The sequence below is a fragment of the Penicillium malachiteum genome, assembly GCF_028827825.1.
Source record: "Penicillium malachiteum strain IBT 17515 chromosome Unknown utg000002l:1.0-8849297.0:1.0-8852440.0, whole genome shotgun sequence".
Taxonomy (NCBI): domain Eukaryota; kingdom Fungi; phylum Ascomycota; class Eurotiomycetes; order Eurotiales; family Aspergillaceae; genus Penicillium; species Penicillium malachiteum.
In genome coordinates, this window is record NW_026643095.1 from 7,743,704 (window position 1) to 7,763,338 (window position 19,635).

Consider the following 19,635-nt stretch of genomic DNA (forward strand, 5'->3'; position numbering starts at 1 on the left):
GCTTTCGTTCAATTACCGCCGATGAGCGAGTTTCGTTTTCCAAAGGTTTCTGGATTCCCTGGGCATTCACGCCGGTCCGGTCTGTCGCAGACTAGGGGTCTGGGTATTCTGGGCATCGATGTCCTTGTCTTTGTAAGTGTAACAGCCAGTAGAGGAGGTTCTGATTTCTCCAGTATGTAAATATGACTTGGAATAAGCAATGATGGAAATTGAGAAAGAGAGTGTCTTCTGCCATGTTGCTTGCCGGGGGAGGACCATGTTGAGAACGGCACTGTGGTAAACAGCTCTGGCGACCGGCGACCTGCACATGTGGTGAAATAACCTAAGGCTTGAAACTTGAAATACTAAACCGTCTTTAGTAAACTCAGAGCACATGGAGAGTAGAAAAAACTGAAGGTCACAGAGAAGTTGACTTTTAAAGAAGATATACTTAGTTCAACAGGTGAATAAAAGTAAAACGTCTACGCACAAGAGGCCTTTGAATCAGAATCTATTCATTTTGAGCATATAGAAAAACGAAGGCTTCTTGAACTTGGACTCATGAAGCATCACGCATGATGCGAAAACCAGAAAATATAGAAGAAAGAAAGCACAAGACCCCAAAATAGCCTCATTTAAAGTCGTGACTTGATGCTCTGACCACCTTCCCACGAGTCTCCCGCTTCAAGAGTCTGCCAACCAGAAACAGATCCGGCCTCAACGCAGATCATGTTCTTGTATGCCTCATCCGGGCCAAAGTCTGCCATACCCTTGGCCTTCTCGATCCATGGGTTCCAGACCACAACATCTGTCAATGCCTCGCGAGTGATTGAGAAAAGGGGGGTGTCGTCAGCAGCGGAAGAAACGATGATTGGAACGGTGGGATCAAGGCTTTGGTAGATACGGTCGGTTTCCTCGGTGATAGCAAGAGCCGGCGAGGCCTCAGTGTGGGAGGTTGCATCGCGAGTCTTGTCCACGTAGGTCTTGGACTCGAGATTCTTGACGCGAATTGCAGAGATATCCTGAAATACAAGTTAGCTTTTGTATCCAGCACATTTTTATGGAAGGGCCATGAGAAAAGAAGGAAACTTACTGCGACACTGAGGTACGTGTGCATCAAGACCTGGAACTCAAAGCTCTTGGTACCCTCGTTGCGGACTTGTAACTGAGTTCGCAACGAGGTCTTAGTCAGGGTGACACTGTATACAAGGCCAAACTCATATGGCCAAGCAGTGCGGAACTCCTTGCTCAACATAGTGTGTGAGAGGCCAAAGTCCAGCTTCACAGCCTGGCCAGACTGGTTATCAGCAGACTCGGCAGAAGATTTGCCCAGGTACTCCCAGTTTGAGCTACGGGCGAATCCATGCTGAGGGAGGGGGGAGGTGACGTGGTCTTTTGGAGGAGGGCCGAAGACCTGTTGATAGGAAGTATCAATTAGCGATCCAGATCTCATACAATGAAGGCTTCAGGGATACTGTCAAATGTTAGGCTAGGGATGTCTTCATACCGGGAAAACAAGTGGAATTCCTCCACGGATGGGCTTAGAGCCATCCAAGTGAGCCGTCTCACTTAGAAACAGCTGTTCCTGGCCATGAGCCTTCCATGAGGTAACAGTTGCGCCGTAAAGGTGGATAGTAACGGATTCACCAGAAGGCAGGCTAGCTTCAACGGTGTTCTCCTTGATAGAGACGCTTGGCTGAGGGACGGAGGTGCCCAGTCCGATGGCAGCGGGTTTGTTAGAACGTTCCATCGTGAATGATATAAAGGGGATGTTGAAGAGAAGAGAGAGAAGAGCTGTGTTGAGGTCATGGCGGGGAATCGGATCTCAGCCCCACTTATCACCGTTGTTTACATTGGATCGTCGATTGACAAGCACTGCATGACCTTGCATTTATTCAAGTTATATTAAGCTATATTCTAGAATAATCTGGATGTTTCTATAAATAATGTTCGATTCAATATAAACTAAAACATATATAAACTCGAAATATTGCTTGATATCTGTTAAATACAGATGAGTGCAAAACCAGCTTCACCAATTTACACTCTTACATTCTTTCTGGGCCCCACTGCCAAGGCTTTAGTACGAGAAATGAGTGTTGTTTAGAGGGGTGACGGGTACTATGTATACCCTTTCCTGCTGTGTTGACCAATCTTGGTCGAGTCGCTGACTCAGCAATATAGAGCTGTGGCTGTCAGAACACGGGTGTAGAACTAGCCCGATCGGGTTGGTTCACACCACTATTGAATGGAGATCTATGATTGGTCGAACCAGAGTGGATCACATGATCGATCAGGTGATCTCCAAGGCAGAATTTATGTGCGTAATCATCAGAATTAGAAAATCAGACCTGTTACGAGTTTCCATTGGCGACCGCCTACTGCATTAGACCATTTAGTCTGTTAGTGGCTTTAGAGCCTAGTGGAACTTGGCGAACATTCTATTATGTAATTATAGCAGGAAGTTTGATATAAATTTCTTTTCCTTCCCAGTCCCTCCTTTTACAAAGAGATTAGAAAATAGAGAGAAGATTAAAAATAGAAAGCATTGAATTCTACTGTAGACGAAATCGTAGAAAAGTAACTCGCCCTGATGTATGTCCCAAAGCAACTAAGTTCCTATTGACCGCGGAGCAGCTAGGCCGGAAGTGAGGTGGAAGCCACAGTATATCGTTACGGTGCAGATTGATCCATTGGTTTTGGTCAATGGAGATTGGCAGACGCGTATAGGTTGAATGAGGAACGTCGTTTTCGTGCCTAGGCTGAAGGTCAAGGGTGCCTAAGTTGGTGATTACATTTGAACCATCTTGCGAGAACTCGAGATCGTAGACAGTTGCATTCGTGTGAAGAGTCTGCCGCAGGTCGCCCGTCACCGGGTCCCAGAGCCGCACGGTTTTATCGCCAGAGCCAGACGCTAGCAATCGGCCATCGGGCGAGAACGCGACCGATCCAACCCAACCTGAGTGGCCCTCAAGAGTCTGCCGCAGGTTGCCCGTCACCGGGTCCCAGAGCCGCATGGTTTTATCAATACCATTCTCTTGAATCGTCTGAAAAACAAGATTGAACCACTCTTGAACCACTTTTGATCCTCCATTTTCGCACGTTCATAATTATGTCGTCGAGAGAAACGGGTGGTAAGCTCTAAGTGTCGTTTTACGAAGTTGGTGACCCAATTTTTACCGACAATTTGAGAGGGGGTCTGGCCACGCGCTGCGAGTAGAATATTGGCCATTTCTTGGACAGTAGCTGGACGGGGTGCAGCTCCACGTATATCCATAGAGACAACCCACTGAAAAAGTGAATTCTCTTCATTCTCAGTTAATTTATGGTTGTTGGCGCGAGTTTCGAATCGATTTGTATGGCCATTTAGTCGGCGGTGGAGGGATGTAAATGGAACGTCAAATCGGCGTGCGGCTTCACGGATAGAGGTAGTTTGATCATTTTTAATAGCCTGTAGGGCAACTAGTATTCGACCCTATTGATTGCCATTTTTTTCGGCCGAAATAGTACGTTTTGGTGGCATGGTGGGTGGTTGAAGATGGAAGGACGCGGTCGCGACGCGATTCTTTGGTTAGCTGATCCGCTCGCTTCGGAATCACGCTAACTACATGCTTCTGGATGTTCGATAACAATTGTATTATTCATAGGAAGAGGGTGCCATGCCATGCCATAGGATTTCTCCCCCAAACTACGATCTTTCTAGATAAGGTGAACATTGTATTGAGAGAGCTTTGAATAAGACCTATCTGTTTATGTAAAAAATAAGAGGAAGTTCCTATAGGAAGTGTGATCGTTCGTTGGTTTTCTCCTATATAGACTAACTAGGGCCCTAGCCCAAACCCTCCAAGGGTTACCTTTTAGGTGACCCTCCACCCTCCCGCTAGTAAGGGCGAGTGTGATGGTGAAGCTATCTTTACTGAGGACACAAAAAAGTAAGGGGCAGAAGAGGCCTCCATTATCAAAGAAAACGAATGTGAGGGAAGAAAGACTAAAAGTAAGGTAAAGAACTTATCCTACCCGTCATCCCCTGCTCTGTCAAGGCGTGGCCTAACCAGAACCCAGGTATGTTCCAATGTAACTGGCCATGGAACCGCAAATAGTCAGACTCTCATAGTTCAATCCAAAGCCATCAAGCTCAAAGATAGTGCGAAAGAATAGAGCGCCGACGTTCTCTTTTTCCACAAATCCAAGCATATTCGCGTAGCCCTCCTTGGCATATGACAAAAACTTGGTCGCAATAGCCAACGCAGAAGCATCCCGAGCTGAAGACGAGGTAACCCTAGCAGATCCAAGCTTGAAAGCAACTTTGACACCTGCAGCTGATGTCCGCTTTTGATAGGAAGCAGTGGTGTTTCCAAAGCCGGTACTTGAAACGTGTAGCTGCCCGGTGCCATCCTCGAATCCCAGCAACACGTAATCTCGACCTGACTGGCCAACTCTTCTCAAATTTGCAGATGGTATCGCGCGGTCAAGGCTGGATCATCTTTCCTTGCTTTAAATCCGCTGACTGGAGAAGTCGTATTATGAATGGCGTCGTATTCATAGCCAATGCTTCGCAAAACATCACCAAGGTCTTCTGGGGCATCCGAATCACTTTCGTTGGAAAACGATCGACGGTCCCAATGGATCGCTGAATGGGTTGCAAGATAAGCGGCCACGGCTCCATAGCCCTTCTTTGTAGCAGATAAACCCTGAAGTATATCCATAATTTCTTTAACTTCCTCAGCCCAGTACACACAATCCTCGGCTTCGGTCTTTTTGTAGATCTTTTTGATAATTAACGAGGATGTGTCCAAGAAGATAATACTAATGTGCATTCATCATTCGCTGATCAGCCGTCCCTACCAATTAAACCGGGTTCTAAATATAACCTTGAAATACTTACGCTGCTTCCATAGTCACAGTAGCGTAGATTGCCTTTACGACATCCACACATGATGACCGCTCTTCCAAATGAGAGCAAGCGAGATCTCGATTCACGATAGAGATCTCCTTATCGTTGGGAATAGCCACCGAGTTTATGGTAGGAATTGCCACCGCTGCTCCAAGGAGAGACAGTGCAAAAAAAGATTGGAGAAACTTCATTTTGAAGCACTTGAAGGACAAAAGCCGGCCTATTAGGTAAAAACCTTGGAATGGCTCGGAGGCTGCAGAAAATTTTTGAAGGAAACTAAGCTGTGGGATTCAAATGTTGGTACCTGGGCAGTGTTTATTCTAATTTCTGGCACGCTTCTTGAAAACATACTAGTACTAGTTAGTACTAATATTAACGCTTAACCACTGAATTCACAACATTTGAGGCTGGTATCCCTCTCTTTACACACAAGTGTGAAAACTCAGCCAATATAGCCCGAGTTTGGGGTGGCCAAGCTGTCTTGAAACTTGATTTATGTTACTAGAACGCCACTAATAAGTGCATAGCAGCTTCAAGTTTGCTTCATCGGAACTTGAATTTCCGAGGCTGAACTAGTCTACTTGAAGCTTCAATCATCGAAAAGACTACTAGTCTAACTTCAGTCACACATATATAGTTTAGTAAAGATTTGGGAATGAAAAGAGTATAATACATCTCTGATCATCATGTTCGAAAACAATCTGTTGATCTTACAAGGCTCACATCCATTATATTATGGATAACCGTACATGTACCTAGTAGCTTGACCAGATTCGACGTCAATTGAGTATTCAAGTCATTACTATGTCATGTATTCCTGAGAAGAGTCCTTTGAGGGAATAGAGAGAATTTAAGTGGGTAGTGCTAGTACATAAAATATACTACTATATCTACCTAGGTACCTGTACGTACTGGATTCCCCCCCGAAAAGTGGGGCTTTCCTAATTTGGTGACCGCCGCTTTAATGAGGGTGCTCAGGCTCAGGCTCACTGAGTAGTTTGCAGTCTGGGGCTCAGGCTCACTGAGCGAGTCTGAGGATCACGTGAGCGCTCAGTGAGTGCTCAGTGATCCTGATCCTGATCGTTCGCTGACTCATCGCACTGACTAAAAGGGGGCATCTAAATGGTACCCAAGCTACTTCCTACTCATCAGAGAAGTAGTATCAATCATCAACCAGGCCCATTAATGTTTCCATCAAGTTCTTGATGGCCCTTCATTTCCACATGGTCGGCATTTCCTCGTATCTCAATATCCTTTATGTATTATTAGCTCTAGACTATGGCGCATACCCACCATCCTAATCCATGTCTTATTAATCGTCTTGGTTACCAACATAAATAATGCTGAGATCTCCTCCATTTTGTCTACATCATATCTAAGTCTTGCTTTCTGAAATGGTCATTCTTCACAAGAGCTTTATCATTGAGATTCAAACGACATCTTCAGTATCCTCGAGGCTCAATTGAAACATGAATCCGACTCTGAAAAGGAAAATTTCCACTCCTGGAAAAGAAGATCTTGTCCAACGCAAGAAGATAAAACGACAGATACAGGATGGCTATGTGTTTGGCGCCCATGCAAAGGAGGATGCGATCAGAAATAAAGACAAGCGTTTGCCGATCACAAAGGACATGTGCGCACAGATCCTGAAGTCTTGGACGAAGTACGTTTTCATAAAACTCTTTCTTATAAATTGAGTACTTAACGGATTATTGATCTGAATACAGATTTGTCATGAAGTACAATCTCACGCAGTACGAATTGAGGCCAGGCAGCGCGGTTCCGGACCACGCCACAATCAAAGAGTTCATCCGCTTCTACATATACGATGCAAAAGGAAGGATATGTGAGAATGGTCGACCAGTGATGTCAAGTGTCGTCAACTGCGCAGAAAGACTTCTCGGTGGATTTCAAGAGAAAATTTCTGTCACCATTGTAGAAGAAGATCGGCAGGAAATTTACAATGTGAGTGCGGATTAATAATTTGCGATCTTCTTGTGAGCAAGTCACGCTTATCATGAACAGTGGATCAAGAATACCTTGACCGCAAAAGAAAAAGTGATTGAAGATGTCAAGTCCCCGAACCTCAAGTTTACGAAAAAGGACTTCTTGAGAACAGTCTCTTCCTTGTGGCAAACAGACCATCCCCGATTTATGCCTGGATTGCTGAAAGTCACGATTCTTCTGGTACTTCAACTATATTTGTTCACTGGAGCGAGAATCGGTGCTTTTGTTCCATGTATCAAGCAGAAAAAAGAAAGAGGTCTCCGCTACAAGGTAGGTGAAACATCTTGGATTTATCGAAGGAGCTTGTGCTGAGGGTCTTTAGCACATTGAATTGGTTTTGTTTCCATCTTCCACAGCTCCATGGAGGATTGATTTCAAGGTAGATCAAGTTTGGATGAAGAACAATCGAAATGCAAAATACACAGCTCTCTGCGGGAGTAATAATTGGTATCATTGGTTATAGCATGCGGCGATCTAGGCCTAGCCCGCTAATTGGTCTATTGGGCAAGCGTGCGTGTACTGAAATCCGACTACATCCTGATAGACAGGTCATTAACTACGAGAGAGTCACATAGGTATTTGTGTATAGGTGGTAGCACGCTTCCACTTCTGGGCCCATTCGGCCAATGAAATCCCAAAATTATATGCTCGCTGGGTTTGTGGCAGCAAGGAGTGCGCGATTTCCCCGCAGGTAAACTTGCTGTGTTCGCCGCATAGCTTCTGATAAAGGCATCGACTTAAAGGGCATCGCTTCCTCTTTTGGATCACTTGAGATGTTAGTCAATCCAAATTTCCCGTGGTTTCGAGATTGACCGTCCGTTATAGACGCTCTTGAAAACATTTCGAAACTTTACTTTACCACACGTATAGACAACTATTTCAGGGAACTCCTTTCCAACTTGAAAGAATGGTGATTGGTTAACATCGGATGCGTTCGATGATGGTGTGGTGATGCGCCTGAATACGAGAATTCGATATCTGACTGCATTACCCGAAACTTGACGTAGGTGCAATCAAGACTTCAACATGAAAGGGATTTGAGATACATTGAGTTGATTGGCTTCATGATACATACGCAATATTTGATTCAAATATCTGGCAAGAAAGGCCCACCAATGATTGACAGCCTTTTAATCATTGTGAAATGACCCCAAGGGTTTACTTCACCTATTTAATGCCAGATTCCCCAAAAGCACATTTTAGAAAACCATCGAAAATGTTACTTCCATTGTTAAGATCCACTCGTCTTCCAAAGAGATTCGGCAATCGATTACAGCGACGGTGCTTATCCAGAACGACTGTCATGTCCGGCATCAGTGAAGCAATCATGAAAGATCACCGCGAGGTCGAGGATTACCATAATAAGATCCTCAGTGCTGGCACAGACAAAGAGAAGACCCAGTGGCAAAACCAATTCACATGGGAGCTGGCTCGTCATTCTATTGGCGAGGAGCTTGTCGTCTACCCTCAGTTCGAAAGAAAGCTACCTAATGGCCAAGCCATGGCGGACAAAGATCGCCAAGAGCACCAAGCAGCGGGCGCTTAATTCCTCACACATTACCTTTGGATCTATGGCTGATATCAAAGGACAGATTAAAGAATTACTCAAAGCGTTCCAAAATATGCAGCCTTCGGATCCTCAGTTCGAGCCTGCCCTTGAGAGTCTCATGAGTGATCTTTCCAAGCACATCAGAGAGGAAGAAAGCGAAGACCTTTCCAAACTAGAAGACAACCTGTTGACTGAAGAGAGTAACGATCTGGCCGCTTCTTTCGGCCGAATTAAGATTTTTGTTCCCTCGCGCTCTCATCCGAGTGCTCCTGACAAGCCTCCTTTCGAGACTGCTGTCGGGCTTATGACGGCCCCTATCGATCACCTTGCCGATTTGTTCCGGTCTTGGCCTCATACTTCTGGCATGCCAAATCCGTCGACCAAATAGTATTGTGGTTAGCTAATCTATTTTAGTAAAAATTGGGCTTTGTATTTTGATACCTGTATACTGGCTTTCTTGGGATGTCCGTGGTACTACCAAGAAGGGGTAACACCCACCCCCAAGGCTCTTATCAGCGCGAATCTTCGCAGACAGATTATGAGTTTGAATGTTACTTTTTATCAACGGGCGCAGGGGCTCAGTGACTTTTGTGTTTTTCGTCATGCTCGAATAGAAAAGATATCAAATTTCAAACGTTTCCCAATCCAGGGGTAAGTCAGCAAGATTGTAATTCAGCAAAGTCGCGTCGCAATTGATTAGCACTTACGCAAATAGGAATCGCCAGCTTTTAAGCAACGTCATGTAGCGAACTGGCTAACAAAAAGAGATTTGATCCAGGAGCCATCCATTACCACATATCGTACGCATGTCAATCACAGCGCCTGGCGACTCTATCGACCTACTATACAGACTGACACAATTCGATTTCGTAGCCTAGTCTACGTGAATAGACGAATCTCTACCTCCTCACACCGCCAGATACCGTGCGACCACCCGGATGTCGCAGCCAAAGATCTGGTCAGCCGACCTCCAAATCATTATCTTTCCAGTCTACATACCTTTAGCACCGCTTTTCAGGGCCGGTGATGAGTTAGTATTACTAGCCCTTACAGCAATACAAAACACCATCACGGCCGCGATGCAAAACGAGCAACGGGCTACAAATATTATCCTTTCCGGAGAATTTAACCGATATTATCCACTATGGGGAGACAATCACATCTCACCTAGATTAATCGAGGATGCTAGTGACCTGATTAACTTGTTCCAAACTCACAACCTCTATAGCTTCCTCTATCGAGGAACGGTGACTTATTATACCTTAAACAACCTAGGCTAACACTCAACTATTAACCTAACAATGACAGATAGAACAGAACTACTTATAAAATGCTATCTATATTATGAGAACTATAGGTTGGACCACTGTGCCATATGCTCGGAATGGAATATTTAACCCCAGAGTAAATCAAACGACAAAACGAGAAAAGTGTATAAACATGTGGACTAGGCCAAAATCGGCAAGGATGTAGCTCGGAAGATAAGCCCCTAGAAGGCAAGACCCGGCTAACACTTGACTAGATAGTGGAAAATTTCATATTGGCTCAGGCTCAGGCTGTTGACCGATTCACACCCGATACCCGCCTAACACCATACTCTAAGCGATGGTTCACACCAGACCTCAAGGTACAACAGGTCGAAGTCAACCAATTACAAAGGAGGTGGTAGGCAAACCATACGGAGCTTGGACGAGACCATACGGGCACCACTACGGCGTTTCAGGCAATGCAAAAGAAGCGCAGAGCGTAGACTCGGACGATTAAGAAGGCTAAAGCACTACATTGGAAGCAGTTCCTCGATGAAGCAGGTGAAGGGAAGCTATGGAAAGGTGCGACCTATTTAAAGCCTCAAGAGGATTCGAGCTGCGTCCCAGCTCTACGAGTTGGCTCAGAGGAGCTCACCCAGAACGAAGATAAAGCGAAGGCCTTTCTTGAAGCGTTCTTTCCCGTAATGAGCATACCCGATCCTAGCCGACCAATGTCACCGCAGCAGGACCTTCAATAGCCCCCGATCACCAAACATGAGACTGAACGATCATTGAAAGCAGACCGCAGTAGCATAGTCCTGAGAGCGTACCTAGGTGCTGGATTTTTCCACTTGAATTTTGTTTTCCCTTTCCAGATTAGTGCTCACTAAGTCGCCGCTTTTACTCACTAAGTAGATCTAAGCACGGCAGTAGATCTAAGCACGGCTTCCATAGTAACGTGCCTAATGTAGTAACGAGGGACTACCCCTAAGGGGATGTGTTAGAGCCTTGAAGGTGTGTAGAAGGGTGGTATTTCTAAAGCTATAAAGACAGGTATCCTTATATGTACACAACAAAGCCAAGGGATTTAAGGGAAACCACAATCTAAAGAACATAAGATGATATAGAACTAATCAAAGTACAGGGACTAGGTTCCCCACTACAGTATATAAAAATATCGAACAAAAATCTACGAGCCGCTCACTCCTACCTCACCTAGACATTGCCGCTTTAACAGGGTAACCAGGGCAAGTCAGGTAACCAACTAACCCATCCAAGGTGATTCGCTTACCCCAGGTCGCTTATACTCACTCTAACCTTACCCATCCCTCCTCAAACCACACACTAGTTCTTTAACAGCTCACCAATAGAGTCAAAAATACGTCAAGCATAGAGAAATTCGAGGGTAGAAGGGGTAAGTAGTTCCACTGCTACCTACAGAGATTAGCAAGCAAAACCTAGGGGGTTCCCCTACTCCCACTTCTCGCAGCTATTAGAATTTCCAAATCTTTCTTTCTTGCTATTTCCAATTTCCTTATTTTTGGGTTACTTGGATACTCCGAAATCTTTATCTCGGCTGCTTTTTTAATCTCGCGGGGTTTATACTATTTCTACAATGGCCAAGGAAAGAGGCAAGGCAAAAGTTGACAAGAGTGCTTTTGCTAAAGCCAATGGCTATTTTCGTGGGGTAAACCGGGAAAAAAGACAGTATTCACAACGAAAACAAGTACTCTGATGATACAATCGAACTTCAAAACAGAGCCTTAGAAGAATACCAAAAGTATGCTTCTTTCACTCCATGTTGCTTAGATTCAATTCTAATCCTCGTTAGATAGATTACTGAAGAGGACGAGATCAGTGAAGACGAATGTCTTCAAAAAAGCAAAGCGTGACCTACGCTATAAGGTATTATACACAAATTGACCTGCTTAACTGGCAAATTACTCACGGCTTGTTGGCATTAGTATTTGCCGACAGAGCTCTTTTTGATATTGATTCTCTTGAAGAATTAGAACGTTGGGATCCTGAGAACAATAAGCCAATTCTAATACTGTGGAATTCAGCAGTAGCAAAAGAACCAATTATGCGGATGGTTACCAGATCTGGCGGCGCCTCTAAAGATCCCTTGACCCGTTACATATTTTGCCTTCTGTTTAGGACCATCGTTTGTAATGCAGGATACTTTGAGATTATTACAATCCATAGTTTACGTCGAGGCCTTGCAAATAAGATTGACAGTGAGTGGCATTCAAGATTGAAAAAATGAAGATGCTCATCATTTTACAGAGGTAGCAACAGAAGCAGAAAGGGGCCAGCTCCTAACACAGAAGGATCCGAATGTCTATGGCTAGAGCGATATTGATAATACTTTAGCTTTGAGTAGTATGTATGTCTTCCTTGGCGGAAAAATGCGCCTAGACCATATTAAGTACCTTCGAGACGTTGAAAAATATCGCGAGAAGGGTTAGGCAAGACGTCTGCAAGCCAAAAAGCATCATGCTCTTCAAAATGATACTGATTTGTAAGAGCTTCAGCTGCAGTTTCAGTAGTTGGAATTAGAAGATCACGATCTATTTGAACTTAGTATTATGAAAAAAACGTGTGCAAATTCTCAAAAATCGCCTTGAAACCGATACTTTCAAGAAATACCGAGAGGCCTGAGTTCAAATCCACCTAGAAGGAAAAGTCATATCCAGAGGATATCGATTCCAAGTAGTGTTATGCAAAATGATGTATCACGTTGTCTTTTCATGATTCTTCCTGAACGTCAGCATCTCGCGAAGATGATTACCTCTGATAAGATCCTCTTTCACAATGAAACACTCTCTGTAGTTAGAGATCTGCTAGCATTATGCAAGCGAGATTATAATGTCTTCTTTCGACCTGGTGAAAAATCACCGAACGGTGTATGTCTGGCCGGGGACTGCAATATTGCCCTTGAAAAGTAAGCCAGCATTCCATATATATTGATAGAGCTTCTGCTGATGTTCTTAGATTGCCTTGACCGTAACGAAGCAATCACATTCAGGATTGCCGACTCCGCGAACTCTGTAATACATATAAATACGAAAAAAAGAAGTGAAATACTGTGATGAATGCTCCGATATCATCACAGGAAACCGATTGGAGGATTACTGTTAAGAACATCTTTCTTCAATCACTTCACAGCGTTGTGAGATAATCACCTATTGCGTTACGCTTATTCGACCAGGGTATTGTCCTCTGTGCCTGGGCAACGAGTCTCTGCTACCATCCCAACGTGTGAGACACTGGAAACCAAGCAATGATTTAAGAGCCCATGTACTAGAGGGTATAAGAAAGATGGAAGGCAAATATCCGTGTACCCATCCCATATGTTGTACAAATTGCGCCAGTGAAATCGACCTCTGTTACCATTTAAACGATATACATAGATTGCAGAAAGCAATCTGGGACAAGAAAGACATACTCGCCGGTGTTGTCAATGACCTGGTATCTGAATATAATGACTGTAGAAGCAGCATAGGGAGCAACAGACAGTCTTCTCAGGATGAAGACATTAATGTAGAGATCAAACGGGAAAAACAAAATCGAAGGATATATCAAAAGTTAGTTGGGAGCCTGTGTTAATCTATTGGTAAGGGAAACCTTAGCTTGATTGTGAACCAGGTCATCAGACATTCCCTCCATAAGCTAACATTGAAAATAAATACAATCTATATACTCATGAGTCATGCGGAACCTTTTCATCGAGAAAGACTTGGTGAAAAATACCCGGGTGCGCATTCTAGAGCTATGCTGCCATATCGTGCACGTCGAGCTAATCGTCGAGCTAATGATCTGCGACGACAACATAGCATCCTCAATCCTTATTTTCCTTTATCTCCCAGGATGTATCATTGGTGGGTGGAAGATGAAAGTTCCAACTAACTTTTTATATATCTCTTTCTTTTTCTCTTGAAAGAAAATCTAAAGGTTGAAGGTGGTAAAGAACGAAAAAGAATTCATGGAGATCTCAAAATACACAGAAAAAAAGAACGTAACAAATATAATCAAGACTTAAAAAGTAAAAAGCAAGTTGTCTTCAACGTTCCAGGAGTAAGACTCCTTCAAGTCCTCACTGGAATTCTACAAAAGTAATAATGGACAGTATCATCAAAATGATTACTCTGTCCAAGAACTTCCACTCCATATTGCTGATATAATGGAAGACCTTGTTGTGTCGATATGAAGTACATCGGAATCTGGTCAATGGCAGCCTGGTTCATACCCCATTCGAACAACTTTCTTGCAATTCCTTGCCGTTGATACGTGGGATGGGTAGCCAGCAATCTCAGATCTAATTCATCAGAAAATCATCTTGCAATAACGTTTACTTCTCGCAATATCAATTAAACTCACACCAGTGATCATCAAGATTCTTCCAAATTAGTGGCCTGGCACTACTTATCTGCTGCTGGAACAGTTGACAGACATTGGCTCGAGCAGTAGACGGAAGAGGTGGACGCTTTAACTTGGGATATTCTTGAAGCCTTTCCAATTCACGATCATGTTTAATGTAGCTTTCTGGAGATAGCCAGAATGCCGCTGCTACTGTTCGGTCTTCTTGATCTGTATCGATCGCCTTCCACATAATTGAGCAAGGATTTGATCTCAAAAGGTGTTCTAGATTTCCCTCCTCATATTTGCGAGTTGAATCGGTATAAAGACCAGTTTTTAGATCAGGAGGAAAGCGTTCATCTTGGTCGATAGCACCAGACCGTGCGTGCGACATGATTTCAATTATATCGGGAATATCGGCCTGTGTGGCCCGTCTCATTTCGATTGGCATGACGTATAAATTTTAAACAAAATTTTTTTAAAGAGAAAAAATGAGTTAAAGTCTTGGAATAGTTTGTGGGAAGTAATCCAAAATTATGTGTAGTTTTCTGTTCAATGCTAATTTCTTGAAATGAGTCACTTTGCCTTTGACTCGTTTTGATTTTTAACCCCCCCCCCCCCTGTTACCTTATCGCGTGACTAGGGCCATACTTAGCTATGTTAGATTACCGTCGGCTCAAAGTATTTCTGCTATGTAACACTATATAGTGTAGTTTCCTATGTACCTACATCCCCGGGTGAATGGCTCAGATTAAAGGATTCTTGATAGGGTCTGCTCTCTCCCACCATAAATTTTATTAATGAAAAATGCGAATCCATGCGAATCAACATATGATGTTTCTGTGAGTTCTGAATTAATAACCATGCATATTGAAATACAGGAAAATTCAACTAAGGAATCCAGAATTATATTTTATTTTGTATATCTCAATGAAGTAAAGTCTGAAAAGATCACAATTCTACTTTTGTGATATAGATTTAATCCAGGCTTCTAAGCCATTGTAGGCTTTACTCGAGTTAGCTAAACATCAATATATGTATAAATTCCAACGTAATTTTTAAGGATATATTCAAAGAGAGCCTCTTTTTCCTTTCAATTTCACATTGAAGTATCAGATTTTATCAGTAATATCTGGCAGTAAAATGCATACAATGGATCTGATAATGATAGTGCTAATAATTATTTACATTGATTCAAAGAGAATCAAGCGGGTTAAGTGGGGAGGATAATCAAAGTAAAGAAAGGTAGCGAAAGGGCTATCTATAGTTTTAAATCTACAAAAGTCCCCTAAGCCAGAGGGCACCGCTTTCCAGTTGAATTCAGAAGTCCGGTATGCTTGCCATCTAACAGGGGGCCGGCTGGCTTAGTCTATTGTGGCTTATAAAAATTACGTATACAATCGCCAGAACATCTACCCTCCACCCCCTTCCTTTACTTTAAAAATACCTTCCAGCACAAAAATCGTAATACGGCGCTAAAATAATGTAACAAGGTATGCTTGTATATATAGCGTGGGGTAACTCTTGTGATTAGTGCTGTCGGGATGGTCTTGATGGAGACCTTCAATGCATGACTGCCACGTATGTATATGACTCTAAGCTTTGGTTCGGGGGGAGGGGGATGATCAATATTTGTTCAACACCAGTCTTATGTACGTGGTATCAAAATTGTCAGGATTGAGGATTGAGAACTCGCGTAAAATCTTCTTAGAAGCGTAACGTGTTCAATAACAGGCCCCACATAATATTGCAACGATTATGTGGGGCCTGTTAGAGGTGGAATGGTTTGATAACGTATCATCGCTGTAAGATAGATATATTTCAAGATAAATCCATTAGCTTAGAGCCTGTTGGGCTTGGGGGATTTTGTGGATAAAAGTCGTCAACGGTATTATGCTAATATGAGACAATTGATTGCGACCCTACACTGTAACGCTCGGCTAGTTGTAGTTTGTGTATATCTAAGTTTTGAGAAATACAGTCCACTACTACTTAGTCTAGTAAGTTGGATCTAGGATTGGAGGAAGTTTAAAGGGGCAAACATTCTTTTAGATATTAAAGCGGGGAACACCACAAGGCTGTGTTTTCTAGGATACACGGGTCGAATCAGTTACAATGAACAAACCAACACCAACGTGCTTGGTGTAGTAACGAGGGACTACCCTTAAGGGGGTGTGTTGGAGGTGTGCAGAAGGGTGGTATTCTAAAGCTGTAAAGACAGGTATCCGTATACGTACACAACGAAGCCAAATGACACAAGGGAAAACACAATCCGAAGAACACATGATGCACAGAACCAATATTTAGCCTTAATCAAGGTCAGGGTAAGAGGAGTCGTCCTTCTTCGCGTCTCGAGAAGATCTAGTCATATTTTGATTACACAAAAAAACAAGCAATTGAATATTCCCTCAGTCAACAAGCTCCCTCGCACAAGCCATGTCATACATTCAGAAAACATGTTCACGGGAAAGCAGCAATGAATTCTGTCGTGATATGGAGATACAGGACGACGGAATCCATACGAAGGATGAGAATTGCGGTCTTTTACATGAGGATGATCCTCACCTTTCCCTAGCAAAGGAAAGCACCCCGCATCCAACATTACGACCACTTCTCATTCATGGTCTGCTCGTCACATTTTACACACTTTTATTCTTATTCTTCTTTTGGTTCTCGCATCACAAACCTGTCGAGCGATTGTGCAGGTCAAACCCTGTATCTGTTGTTGCATTGGACGATCTGAATATCAGTTACGTTCCCCAGATCTTCAATAGACTCGCCGGCAAAGGCAATCACACGACAAGCTTGGCCGGACCACCCACTCCAGAGCGCGATGCAGCATGGAGAGAATTCTCTCTCCCAATGAATATAAGGGTCCAGAAAGACGAGCTGGACAGGAGCAATATGGAAAGCGTTGCTTTGCCGAACGGAGGTTTCATGGGTCGCCTGGGGTTTTATCATGATATTCACTGTTTGGCATTATTGCGTCAATGGAATTACAGAGAGCATTATTACGGTGATATAGACAACTCTCAGAAACGGTTTCTTGAGGAGCATGCGGATCATTGCATTGAGATGTTGAGATTGAGTACCATGTGCCATGGCGATGCCAGTCTGCAGACTTTTAAGTGGCCAAAAGACTTGGATGGTAAAGATATGGAGGAAATTGTACCAGAGTTCGATGCTCGAAGCCCTAGTGTTCATGCATGTGTAGACTGGGAGTCGTTGACTGACAGTTTACGAGGGAGAGAAGTTAGCCGCGATGAGATAAAGCTGCTCCGATGGCCGGGGAACTCATAGCCATGTGGAAATCTATGACAATTCAGAAAATTTTAGTGAGAAAAAGAGAATGAATTGATTGTGGTTGATCAAGAAGTAACTAAACTGTTCTATTCAGAAGCAGGAAACTAGCTAGGCAGGAATTTCCTTGAACCAAGCTTCTTTTCTTTGATCCTCTGTAGGGTGGTTGTTTGGATGTTCCTCAGCATTATGGCGCAACGCCCATTCCTGTAACTTGCTAAAGTTTCTACAAGTATGCAGATTATCTAAATCCGGCACGGTCCTGTTCCTGGCCTCAATCCAGTCCACAGTAACTAGTGAAATATCCCCATTACACATCAATGTCTGCCGAAGTGAATCAATGCAGTGGTCAAGGTGATAGATATTCTTGATACTCCTCTCCGGTATTTATGTTGTAGCGAGCCTTGTCTGTAATCTTAAGCTCTATAAGGACCATCTTACTATTAAGTTTATTAAGTAAGTCTATCAATTTGTCAATATTAATCAGCATTCTATCCGCCTTTTTAAGGAGCTATATTCCCCTTCCTCTTTGTTCACACCGGTCAACTATCCTAAGCTATTAGCCCAATTATGACTCTGCTTGATTAATAGACTTTTAGAGGTCGGAAAGAGTATCTCCGGAGATACTCTTCCAGATCAAGACGGTACGGCTACGGTCACAAAAAGACTGGGCTTTGGCAGCGAAAGTTAGGACTACAATATATACCTGGACGAGAGCCGTCTTAACGTATTGATCGGTATTCGGGTCCTTCTGATATTCCCCCTCCATAAAGCTATATTGGGTAAGGATATCTACAAGGAATGCGTTTGATTCCAACCAAGCTACTTTCTGACTGTGATAGATTTGCGTTATCTAAACGTCATAACTATTAGTTACTTAGCCTTTGATTTTTCAGGGTGGAGATAAAACAGCATATACTCAACCTTAAAGATATAATTACCCAGACGCTGGTTGCATACCCTGTCGGATCAAATACCGTAGCTGCCTGGATAAGGTCCTAAAAGCTAAGAATGGCCTTGATGATTTTCTAGGTTAGCTCTTAATCTTGGATTTTTGTTGATCAATTTTATAATAGGTTTTCACGGCTTTGAATACCCTATTTAATGCCTTTAAATGGCCTACGACACCGGGATTAATGTTCATATGACTGGAGTCGATACTATTGTTGGATTCTGGTATCAATATAGACTGGATTAGTTCTTATTCTTTAGGCTCGAGGCCATTAAAAGCCTGTTGCCATAGATCTGGTTTCGAGGCAGAGGCGGAGGCGGATATATAGTGATTATTCGAAGAATCTTCCGCGGATTGGGTTCCCTGTCTATACCCCAAATTCTTCAGACCGTCTTTATCTGAGTGATTGTTCTTATCTGACGGCTCTTCTTGAATGAAGTGATTCTTTAATCGCTTGAATCTATCACGGACCATGGCTGAATAGATGGGTTCTCAAACTAATGTAAAGGCGTCGTTGTTTACGGATGAATATCTTGGGTAGAATCGTCAGGCAGGGAGAGAGCGGGGTTCAGCACTTCTTAGGTATATTACCTAAACTAGAGGATATTTGCTTTTTATCAGCATTTGAGTATAAGTTAACACTACTCTAAACTAAAGGCTATATGAAAGTTCAATCCATTCAAAATAGTAAAGAAGGCCTTATACTTTCAGATATATCCAATCTAAATATTCCAAATTTTACTTTTTACTCCAGGAAACACGGACGGAAGGGCAACATTGGTTGGACCTGACAAAGTAACGGGATTAACAGTCGGCCCGAGCCGACCCACACCATTTCCGTGTGATACCCCGACCACCTTGGTCCAAGTTGGCGGCGGCATCACAATCATGGCGCCCAGACTTGCACTTTCCCAACTTGAAATGATCCGCGACATGATTATTAGTCAATCACTGACTACATCTCAAATGGCCGAAGCAGCTGGCTGCAGCAAACGTTCAATCATAACGATCAGCGCAAACCTCCGAATGTTTGGCGATGTCCGGGCACCCTTGATCCCAGGTGGCCGCCCACGTGTAATCACGCCAATCATGCTCGAATCGCTGTGCGATCACCTATTAGAGAAACCGGATTTATATCTGGATGAGATGGCAGAATTTTTGTTCGATGAATTTGAGGTGGTCGTATCCTCGTACACCATCAGCCGGGCTCTTCGTTCGCATGGCTGGACCAAGAAGGTGGCTCAACGGATCGCTCAAGAAAGGAATGCGGATCTGAGAGACTACTATCTGCACCAGCTATCAGATTTCTGCTCGTACCATTTAGTCTATATAGATAAATCAGGATGTG

The 19,635-nt window shown here is 43.4% G+C and overlaps 6 protein-coding genes across 6 annotated transcripts; 3 read left to right on the forward strand and 3 right to left on the reverse strand.

Annotated features, from left to right (window-relative positions):
* Window positions 1-614: 614 nt before the first annotated feature.
* Window positions 615-1,729, reverse strand: N7483_005883 (D-hexose-6-phosphate mutarotase; the record flags this gene model as incomplete). The annotated part of the gene is made up of 3 exons (XM_057089320.1): window positions 615-1,001; window positions 1,073-1,393; window positions 1,487-1,729. The coding sequence occupies 3 exons, from the start codon at window positions 1,727-1,729 to the stop codon at window positions 615-617; spliced, it is 951 nt and encodes a 316-aa protein (XP_056949149.1).
* A 2,297-nt stretch (window positions 1,730-4,026) lies between these two features.
* Window positions 4,027-5,064, reverse strand: N7483_005884 (uncharacterized protein; the record flags this gene model as incomplete). Its single annotated transcript, XM_057089321.1, has 3 exons — window positions 4,027-4,407; window positions 4,488-4,785; window positions 4,865-5,064. 3 exons carry the CDS (start codon window positions 5,062-5,064, stop codon window positions 4,027-4,029), a joined length of 879 nt encoding a protein of 292 aa, XP_056949150.1.
* A 3,032-nt stretch (window positions 5,065-8,096) lies between these two features.
* On the forward strand, window positions 8,097-8,426 carry N7483_005885 (hemerythrin domain-containing protein; the record flags this gene model as incomplete). The annotated part of the gene is made up of 1 exon (XM_057089322.1): window positions 8,097-8,426. The coding sequence occupies one exon, from the start codon at window positions 8,097-8,099 to the stop codon at window positions 8,424-8,426; it is 330 nt and encodes a 109-aa protein (XP_056949151.1).
* A 25-nt stretch (window positions 8,427-8,451) lies between these two features.
* On the forward strand, window positions 8,452-8,817 carry N7483_005886 (uncharacterized protein; the record flags this gene model as incomplete). The annotated part of the gene is made up of 1 exon (XM_057089323.1): window positions 8,452-8,817. One exon carries the CDS (start codon window positions 8,452-8,454, stop codon window positions 8,815-8,817), a length of 366 nt encoding a protein of 121 aa, XP_056949152.1.
* Window positions 8,818-14,042: 5,225 nt separating this feature from the next.
* On the reverse strand, window positions 14,043-14,486 carry N7483_005887 (uncharacterized protein; the record flags this gene model as incomplete). The annotated part of the gene is made up of 1 exon (XM_057089324.1): window positions 14,043-14,486. The coding sequence occupies one exon, from the start codon at window positions 14,484-14,486 to the stop codon at window positions 14,043-14,045; it is 444 nt and encodes a 147-aa protein (XP_056949153.1).
* Window positions 14,487-16,471: 1,985 nt separating this feature from the next.
* N7483_005888 (oxidase ustYa family protein) lies at window positions 16,472-17,335 on the forward strand (the record flags this gene model as incomplete). Its single annotated transcript, XM_057089325.1, has 1 exon — window positions 16,472-17,335. The coding sequence occupies one exon, from the start codon at window positions 16,472-16,474 to the stop codon at window positions 17,333-17,335; it is 864 nt and encodes a 287-aa protein (XP_056949154.1).
* Between the last annotated feature and the right edge of the window lie 2,300 nt (window positions 17,336-19,635).